Source organism: Aptenodytes patagonicus, chromosome 2, assembly GCF_965638725.1.
Source record: "Aptenodytes patagonicus chromosome 2, bAptPat1.pri.cur, whole genome shotgun sequence".
NCBI classification, from domain to species: Eukaryota; Metazoa; Chordata; class Aves; order Sphenisciformes; family Spheniscidae; genus Aptenodytes; species Aptenodytes patagonicus.
Genome location: NC_134950.1, coordinates 132939577 through 132949822, shown reverse-complemented (window position 1 = coordinate 132949822; position 10246 = coordinate 132939577). Strand labels below are relative to the sequence as shown.

The window sequence follows — 10246 nt, the reverse complement described above, 5'->3', positions numbered from 1 at the left end:
GGATGTAGAAGTCACTGAGGAAGGAGAAGAATTTGCAAAAAAGAAGAGAAACAAAGAGCATAAATGCAGATATTGTTTCCTCAGGAAAACTTTTTAAAATGAAGTTACAAAGGAGAGACAGCTTTGCTCTCAACTCACCGCTCTGCGAGCTGATGTCAGTTTAAGCTACAGAATGGGTCTAACAGAGCACAAAACTGGGTGAATTTGTACCGCATTCATTTTATTTCTAAGCAAGAGGTAGGACTACACTTTCCTATATGCTTAACAGTCTCAAAGCTCACGCATTTGAGCTTGATGAAGGAGACAGAGCTGCAGGGGCACTTGGCCTGAGACTCTGGGAAGGAATATAGCAGGTTTGGGATCTCTTCTGAAACAAGGTGCTTGACAGACCTGAGCTGTGCATTACTGTCAAATTCAGGATACAGGAGGGAGGAGGGATCGCGGGTGTAGTACTGGGCAAAACTCTGGTCTTAGTAAGGTCTCGGAGATGTGTGCCAGGAGTGCCTGGGGTAATAAATAGCTGTGCTGAAGGAAGGCTTAAAGTCCCGTTGCAAGGAGGTGAAAGTGAAGGTAGGTACTGAGAGTGGCTTGCAGAGCACGTGGAGCAACTGTGCCTTCTCTTTTATGATAAGCTCAAACACTGCACAGTGCAGACCTGTACAAATGAGACACTGCAAGATGATTATGTTTGCACAGGGCCCTGCCTGGACTCACATGTCTAGAGGGAGAGCGTTTTCCTAAGCCAGCCAGGCTCTCTGCTGCTGTCTCCCCCTCCCTCCCACCTGGAGATGAAGACAGCCGACAGCCTCTTCTGCTGTACCTTCAGCTGCTGCCAGTATCACTTCCCCCCCCCAACACAGTACAGACAGGGCAAAGGCAGCCTGCTCCCCTCATGCTGCTAATGGCTGGGTAGGTACTGCCCTGCTGTCTGAGAAGGGGCTGGAGAGGACAGAAAAGGAGATGGGGATGGGAGGAAGGCTCACAGAAGAGTCCACAAGTGGGCACTTCTCCAGCTGTTCAAGCTCCCCAAAGTGGCAGCAGCTGGAGAGGCTACAACATTTTCCCTCGATGCTGCACTCTCCCCAGACCTTGCTCAAAGGGCACAAGCCGCAGGAGCCTCTCTGGCGGCCTTATTTCTTTATTGACAAGTACAGACTCAAGGCCTGCAGAAAAGGGAGGAAGAAGATTGGAGTGCCAACAGACCCCCCTGCCAATAACCAGGAACTGATGAAAACTCTGAGTAGGAAGGTAATTCAAAACACTTATACAAGGAGAAGAATGCCATCTAACTGGATCTTCAAAGCAGAATTATATTGCTATATCCCCTACAGCTATCTAAAGGGAATGTTGAGACTATAGGGCTCACGAAGATAAGAGTGAGAGCATCAATACATTTTATATTCTTTAGCTGTAGAGATTAATTCCTTGATTAAAGTAAAGATCATGGTTAAGATTCAGAAATCTGAACCTTAGGGAACGATGATTATTGCTGAATGCTCTAGGGCTTGCAGATTTAGGACATCAATGGGTCTTACATGGGGGCCATACTTTACATTACCTTTCTCTGAAGGCATGGTATTCTGGATATAATTACGCTGATGCTACAGCTAGAGCCAGGACTGGGAGTTCAAAGCCTGAAGGACTTGGATTATTGCAGGATGTTGTAAAGACTGCAGTTAGGAAGAAAGCTTGTGTCAGTTGAAGCCAGTGCTTTAGAAGCTACAATAGAAATGAGCAGCGGGTTATAAGTAGAGAAGCTGTCAGGGTTCAGTTTACAGTGGACTTGGGGATGTCAGGAACCAAGCTTACCACTGGAAGCTGCCTTCATTGCAGGGTTCTGCAGGGCCTGACAAGGTGGGGGTCAAAGTATTCTCTCTTTTCTCAGAAGTGTGAGCCATTTGTAACTACTAAGATGAAGGTTAGAATGAGGAGTAGGGTTAGCTGTAGGGTTTTGGAACTGTAGATCTTGAAAAACACAAATTGCTGCTGGCAATATTTGAAGATACCTTATTTTCTGTTCTACTATGGTCATACCCAGGTATGGGTATGACCAATCTGCATGAAGATCCATATTGTTTACCACATGCTGCTGCCCAAGAACATTAGGAGGCTGAGGTCCATAGGTGTTCATAACAAGGTAACAGCTAGGGTTAAGTTAGGAATCCAAATATTGAGGAACCTGTATTGTTACTGGATGCTGCACAGCCCTCAGTATTAGGAATAGGGCTGATGTCAATAAGGGACAGTTATTTATGGCAGTTTTTTTGCTGTTGTAAACATGAGTCTTACCGTTATAATTCAGGTAGGAATAAGGATTGACTTTGGAAATCTAAAGCCTAAAGAACTGAGTTGTTACTGAAGTTGCAAGAACCGCAGTGTGCTGGTATCAATAATGATCAATTCTGCCTTTCTATTCAGTGTGTGGGTTCTCTACTTAGGAGTATGGATATTGGATTAACTGCTTTTTTGCAAGGCCTGCAGAGCTAGGAAGGGTACTGATGTCGACGGTCACGAATATCTTTATGTTCTGCTATAGGAACATGACCTTAGTTTTATCTCCAGATACTATAAGGGTGAGAGAGAAGATGAGGTTTAGAATTTGGGATTCAAAGCAGCAGACTGAGTTTGCTGGTGGATATACAGACATAAGAAAAAGGCTGGTGTTGTTAGGGGCCTACACTCCTCTGTTTGCTTCTGCTGTGGGGATGAATTCATGGGATACAAGAAAGGGCTGGTGGCTGGTTGGGAACTGAAAGTTTGAGGAGCTGGGTTTACGGTCTGTTTTGATTAAGTTTTGGGGCTTCATTATAGGTATAGGTATTGTTAACAAAGTTTCAGAATCTGTTGTGTTCTGAGACAGACTTATTAATAACACAGCTGAACTTCCCATTGAATGAGGATGAGCACCAGCACTAATTCATGCTAACGTCTTACATTCCACTACAGGACTAGTTCCATTCATAGAGCTACTGTTAGGGCCCATGTAAGCAAAGATATTGTCTGCACTAGTGCTGGAGGTAAGATTAGGAAAGACTACATCTGTGTCACTCAATAAAATGGGGTCAAGGACCTCTCCCATGCCAAGCGGCGCAGACTTGCCCTGTCCACATTACATTTTACTTAACCGAGGTGCCCTCAGGTGTCCATGGTGTCACCTATGGCCTTTGAGAGTACTTTTTTTTCTAGAGGCACTGAATCAAAAATTGTGATTTAGCACCTATAATAATGCAAGGGTTGTGTTGCAGCCCATCAAACTGGTATTTTCATACCCTGAGGCTGAGATGGTGCAATGCATGTCCTAGACTGTAACATGAGGAGTATATTGTATATTGAAATATCTGCAGGTGCAAAACCTGTTGCAATAAAGCTGGAGGACTATGGAGGGAGACAAACCGGTTTTGTCCATTCTGCCTAGGGGGGAATAATTCTTCATTCTTACTGCCTCCAAACAATGCGTGAACAGTGGGTATTAAATGACATAGGCCAAGATCATGCCAGGGAGCCACCACTAAGAAGAGGGTCAATTTACCAGGTGCAGGGTTCAAACTCACTGCCTGGCTCTGTTTTTTTTGGCAGGACAGACATAGCCTGGGTGTGGATGCTGCAGTCCCACAGCCTTAAGCAGCAGCCTGGTGCCAACAGGGAAAATGTTCTTCCCCTTTACAAAAGGGTTGGAGTCCTTCCTGTGGTTATGGTAAACACTAAGGTTTGAGATGCTGCTAGCACTTGGAAATCTAAAGCTTGAAGAGCTGAAGTCACTGCTGGCTTTTTCAAAGTAGACAGCCTGATGCAGGTGGGAGCCTATACTTTGTGTGGTCTTTTCCTGTACACAGGGGTCCCTTGGTTAAAATTAAAGTGACATTTAGGCTTTGAGATCTAGGAGTTTCAAGAATTGATTTTAATGCTGAATGCTAAAAGGCCCACTTGTGCCAGCAGGTATCAGTGTTGCAAATTTTCTTTCTAAGGGCCAATTGCTCAATTGTACGTCAGGTCAGGATTAGAGTTTAAGAATTGAAAATTGAAGAATCAAGCATGCTGTTGAATATTGCTGGGAACATGGACCTAAGAAGAGCTCTGCTCTTTATAGGTGCCAGTGCCATATGTTCTTTTCTACAGTAGGCTCAAACATGTCCTTGGCCCTAAGGTTAGCATTTGAGAATTCTAAGTTTCAAAAGTCCAGTATATTTGCTGGATGGTCTGGGGCTTCAGGGTAAATAAGAGATCTGATAGCAGTATTCACTAGTGCCCTTTATGCTGCTGAGAGCATCGCTGAATCCCTTTGGTATAATTATAACTGCATTTAATATCGGGGTTAAAGTTGCTGTTGTGTTTTGTAAACTGAAAGGTTGCAGAGCGCAGCTGGACACTGCGTAGTCCACGGTGTCAGGAAGGCTGATGTCTGCAGCGGACGGTGCCTCTCTTCTACTGCGAGTAGAGATAGGTCCCCTCAACACAATTAGGTAAGGCTGTGGTTTGGTAATCTAAGGTTTCCAGAGCCCAATTTCAACTTGAACACAGTAGGGTCTGCAAAGTTTGGAAAAAGGATGGTGGGAAGTGCAACAAACACCTTTTTTTCTTTTTCTTTCTTTTCACTGCAGTAACAGTTTAGATGTTGCAAGTAAGGTTAGTTCGAGAGCTGACATTCAAGTTAGTCTTTGGGAATCTAAATCTTGAGAATACCAGGGTATTTCTGAATTTTGGAGAGCCTGCAAAATTATGAAGAGATACGATGTCAATATGGTCCAATCCTACACAAAAGGAGCGTGTTGCAATGTAGGAGAAAAGGCCCTACAGTTTTATTTTGCAGTGTACTGGGGCATCTGCTAGAATCCTGCACATGCACCCTAGTTGGGACTACAAAACCGCATTAATTTTTATCCTCTCCTCCTGCAAAGAAAGAACAGAATTTAACTGCAGCAGTCGTATTAAATGAATATAGTAGCTAACCTCCATGCATTGAAGAGTCAATGGGTTATTTAACTTTCCTTTTTATATCAATGCTGTAAATCTATGCATACTGAAGGAATGCAACAAGTACTGTTGCAGTAATAAAGGGGCAGAACATAACATTTTCACTGTCAGAGCTGTTTTTATATAAACACTAACCTTAGTGACAATCTTGTAGAACAGCATGTTGTGACTGATTCGTAGCAATGACTTTCAAATGCAGAGCAGGTTTTGCTGTTCTCCTGTGCAGCCACATACACACGCAGGCAGCACCCTCCCACGTGCACCGTCTCTTACAAAGCTTTCCAACCTGCCCGTCTCTTTTCAGCAGACCCTGCTTTCAGTGCAGTGTCAAAAAGGACACATCTCTTTCAAAGAATCTTACAATGTAACAGGCTGAACTGAAAAAAACTCACTGATTTGATGTAAGTTTGGCATTATGTGAGCTAAGAGGTCAGGTCTATGGTAATCAAAATAATATAAACAAGTAATACGGTGGTAAATGTTTTGTATAAGCCTATAACCAGAATGGAAGCTATAAATGTCAACCAGTAATGTTTTATGAAAAGGACTTTTAATAATATTATTTACCCTTTTTTCTCCATAAATTCCCTTTTCCCCAGGCACTTTCCTGGGACACAAGATGAGGAGAGATGCTGGTGTTCTCTTTCTCCATAGATACAAATTAGTAGCATTGCAGTAGGTTATAGTCACGGGGAGAAACTTGACCTTGTATCTGTTGCTATCCTTGGCCCAGCAGAGCCCAGTGCCCTGGTGCTACGCATCTTAGAAAATGCTAGCCGCTTACTTGTTAGGAGGGAATGTAAAGGCCATCTTTTCTCACTGGAAGTTACTGGTTTATTCCATAGGAGAGATTTTTTGCTGCTGACATCAGTTAGTATGATAGACAGTTTAGACTGCTTTCAAGTGTGTGTGCATGCAGCCTTCCCTGTCCAAAACCCTTTGGGTTTGAAGAGAGCAATCTACAGAGTAATGTAAGCCCACACCCCAGGCTCCTCTCCCTCAGTAACCTGCATTCACCAATTTCCATATGTCTTGTCTTTATGGGCTATTCGGGGAAGCTGCAAGTAGCAGAAGTTGATCTGCCTGCAGAAGAAGATGAGGCTGAAATACCACCGCCTTCACAAACTCCTCCATACGATCATAGGCGTCCTTGAGTAACTGAATGTGTAGCTGATCGCAGGGGTGTTAGGAATCAAATCAATATTACATGGCATAGTTCTCCAAAGAACAAATCACCATTTTTAACACATAGCATGGCACAAGCAAATCTTTTTTTCCTTTCTGGATGAATAAAAAAAAGTAAAGGCATTTGTATGGCCGTATATCATCACACAGAAATGCAAAGTCCCAATTTGAAGCCAGTTCAAGTATAAATATTAGATGACAGTGTCTCTCTTAGTGTGTCAGCTACATTCATTTTTTAAAGACGGGCAACTAAAGACAATTCTATTTTCTTCAAGGCTACAAAATATGCACCTACGCACATCTATCATGCGCACAAACAAAACGCGTTGCTGTTTCAGCCATGCACGCCGACACCACGACATCCATCGTTGGTAGCCCTGGCTTTCATTATGCGCTCACGGTGCTGCCTCACCTGCACTAAGGCTCCCTCCTCCTCCCCGTCTCTTCACCGCCGGGTGTCCCTTCAGAGGGACACCGGCCTTCCCCCGCCCAGCAACCCCCTCCCTGCCGCCCCGAGGACCCGGCGCCGCGCCCCGGGGCCGGCCCCTCCTCCCTCCACCGCCGGCCTCGGCCGCTCCCCCGCCCCACAGGGCGGGAGCCGGGCAGGTGAGCGGGAGCCGCCCGGGGCCGGCCAGGCCGCCGCCCCGCCCACGGGGGCGAGCCGTGGGGTTGGCCGCCACCTGCCGCCGCGCCGCACAGCCGCCCGGCGGTCTCTTCCCTCCTTCCCTGCCGCGGCGATGGAGCCGTAGGGGCGTGCGCAGGGAGAGGCGGCCGCGGTTCCCCGCGGGAGAAGGAGCGCGCTCCCGCCCGCAGGTCAGTGTCGCCTGCCGTACCTGTTGCGCCGGGAGCCGGCGGGGGGAGGGAGAGAGCGGCGCCCCATCGCCGGAGCCCCCGGGAGGTACGCGGGCTCCCGGCCCTGTCCCGCGGGAAAGCAGCAGCCCTAAGGTACCGGGCCTCGGGGTCCACTTCTGGGGCTGGGGGGGTGGCGAGTGCAGGGAGCGGGTCCCGCGGCTCAGCTCCGGGACTTTATTTACCTTTAGCTCTGTCAGCCGCGCACGGGAAGGTGGGGTGGCGCTTCAGAGCCTGTCACCGGGGCTCGGCCAGGGGCAAAGCGCAAAATCCTGCCCCCGCGCCCACCCGGCTGCCTGCGCAAGACCTGTCCCTCCCTGCTCGGCAGCTCCCGGGGTGAAGGGTTGACCTCTCCCAGAAGCGCTGCCCGTGTTGGGGGGGCTGCCCGCCCCCCCGCCCCCCCCGTGCTGGGGAAGAGCGGTCCCCGGCGCCTTCAGGTGCACCCGGAGCCGGCCCGAGCGGCGGAGGGGCCCCGGCGGGCGGGGTGGCAGCGTGCCCGGCTGCCAGCCCGCCCTCGCTCTCTTCGCCCCCCGCAGGAGCCCGAGATGGCGGACAGCGCCGCGGCCACCGCCGCCCCCCGCGCCGGCGTGAAGGGCAGCTCGGCGGGGCCCTGGTGGAAGTCACTGACCAGCAAGAAGAAGCGCAAGGAAGCGGCGGCCGCCCCGCCGCCTCCCGCCGCCGCCAGCGAGGCCCCCGCCGCCCCCCCCAGCCCCGGCGGCCGGGAGGAGCAGCCGCCCCCCTTCGGCAGCGGCGAGGCCGCGGGGGCGGGCGGCGGCAACCGCCGGAGCCTCCGCGTCTCCCACTCGGGCCGCTTCAAGGAGAGGCGGAAGGTGCGCACCTCGCTGCTGGCCGACAGCCCCGAGGTCTTCGACGGTGGCGGTGCCCCGGGCCGTGCCGCCCAAGGGGGCGAGTAGCCCAGGAGGGCTTCGTCTCCGGAGCCGTGGCCCTGTGAGAAACCGCCACTGGATGGGTGGCCGGAGCCTGCAGCTGCCCCACAGCTGGGGTTGGCCTTGCTTGGCCCCGTGGGCGACATGGAGGTGTGTGGCAGCAGCTTCCCCAGCCCTGACCAGACACTGCGTGGAGCCCGGCACCTCCGCCAGATGAGTGCTGTGTTACATGAACACTGCCAAGACCAAACTCCCAGATGATGGGACGATGTGATTGTCCTAACAAAATAACACCAATAAACACCCCACTCCCTGTACTGTGGTGAGCGGATTCAAAGGTGCTATCCCAGGGCCGACGCTGGGGTCTCTGTACCTTCCTCCAGCCCTTGCCAGGAGCCAATGCGCTGACTTCTCAGGCCTGTGACCCAGCTCCTCTCAGCTCTCCGGCTGAGGAGGTGCTTTGCTGCTCTCATCTCACGCGCTGCCTTATTGAAGGAAGGGGGGAACGAAGTGCTCTTACCTAATTTCAGGGCCAAGGACCTCCGGCGGTGCCGTATGTGCTCCTGCCCTGCTGTTAGCAGGCATGCCGTGAACCCATCCTCCTTCCCCTGCGGGGGTCAAAAGAGAGGTATCATGAGGGGCAGGCGCTTGCATTTGCCCATGCCCCACATCGCATTGCAGTTAAATATGCAAAAGGCAGGACTGTGCTGGTTTTCTCCCTCTTCTTAGTGTGTAACGATAAGCAGGTGTTTCGGAGGCTGATCTCCCATAGTTCTGTTAAACAGGGAGGCCGGTTGTTGTCTAGCAATTCACGCTGTTTACCCAGGGAACACATGATTTTTGCATAATTGGTGATGACTGGCTTAATGAAGCTCCGATGAAGAAATTGTGTGATAAAATGTAAATAGTCTTTTGGGAGACAAGACCAGCCCTGGAGAGCACGGGCAGGGTTGCACTCCTAATGTGGAAATAGGCTTGGGCACCACTGGAAATGTTCTTTACACTTTACCGTGTCCGAGGCTTGTGAAGCAAAGTTAAAGATTCCCAGGATTTCTTTTGACAGCAAGATAATGTGCTTTAACTCGGGCAGCTATCTGCTCCCTCTAACAGCTCCTGGATTTTTGGACAAAGTAAACTGTAAGCCAGATTCGTACTGGTGGTGTGCCTTACAGAGCAAGCTCAGCTAAAAACACTCGGCAATTACACATTTCTTGATAGTAGGTGATGTAGCAACAACTGATTTATTTATTTTAAATGCATTTGCAATATACTTTATATTGTTAATATGGTTTTAGACTTTTTCTGAATGTGAGATAAGATATATAGTAGCAGGGACTGAAAATTATTTCCTAGCAGTCAAGTATTATGCAGTTATGATTTTGTTTGGTTGTAACTAATAATTTAAGGTCAATTAAAAATAAAAAGTGACCTGAAAGGAAACAAGAGCTGAGAGCTGAGTTCCATGTGAAAATACGGATTAAACCAGTCCCTGACAATCACTGAAATGATGCAGTAGATGCTGGACAAGTGCCCCATGGTTCAATGGGTGTAATAATACATAATGAACTTTGAAAGCTCCTGTGAGATAAACTCGGACAACCTTGCTGGCTTAGGTACTTACCAGTCCTTCACTCAGCTACTCCTTCAGACTCTGAAACCCAAGGACAAAGGGACTGTAGCATCAAATCTGTTTCCATAAAAGCTTTTTTCCACCCAAAGTGCAGACATACGCTTCTTTAATTTCATTTAGTAAAACCATAAGGTACTGGTTCTGGACTGCCTTTTTATGTTCCTGACTACATGCTGACCAAGCAAAGAGCTGGGGGGTTTTGTGGGGAGCTCTTAAAAGTTCGTCCTCGGAGATGCTTTTCTTATGTGGAGCCTCTTCAGTCAAGGGGCATCTGAAATCCATCTGTTGAGAAGAAGCAATTGGAGCAAACCCAGACTCAGACAAAGGGGTGTGAGATAGAAGGAGGAAAGTTTAAAAGCTGGGAATGGAGAGATGGATGAAGAAGAACCGTACTTCAGCTACAGTTAGCCCGGGGCAGGGGGAAAGAAGGCAGAAAGGGGTAGCTTTGCTGCCAGGGTTGTCATACTACCTTTGGAAGGCAACATGTTCGTGTTTATTACAGGCAAAACAATTCTGCCTGTATTTACATATTCTAGGGCCCAAAGAACCTTTTTTGTATATGTGTGTGTCCAAAATGGAAGAACAAGTAAGCAGCTATTGCACCGGTGCCTTTCTTACTCCTACGTCTGGTTTAGTGTGAGCTCTGTGAGGGTCAGATCCTCAGAACTATCCAGAGGCCCGAGTATGCAGACTAGTGTTTTATACATCTCATGCAGATGCTTTT

The 10246-nt window shown here is 48.9% G+C and overlaps 1 protein-coding gene across 1 annotated transcript; it reads left to right on the top strand.

Moving 5' to 3' along the window:
• Positions 1-6870: 6870 nt before the first annotated feature.
• Positions 6871-8200, top strand: PRR15 (proline rich 15). Its single transcript, XM_076331265.1, has 2 exons — positions 6871-6969; positions 7542-8200. Exon 2 carries the CDS (start codon positions 7551-7553, stop codon positions 7917-7919), a length of 369 nt encoding a protein of 122 aa, XP_076187380.1. The 5' UTR covers positions 6871-6969; positions 7542-7550; the 3' UTR covers positions 7920-8200.
• The last annotated feature ends 2046 nt before the right edge of the window (positions 8201-10246 follow it).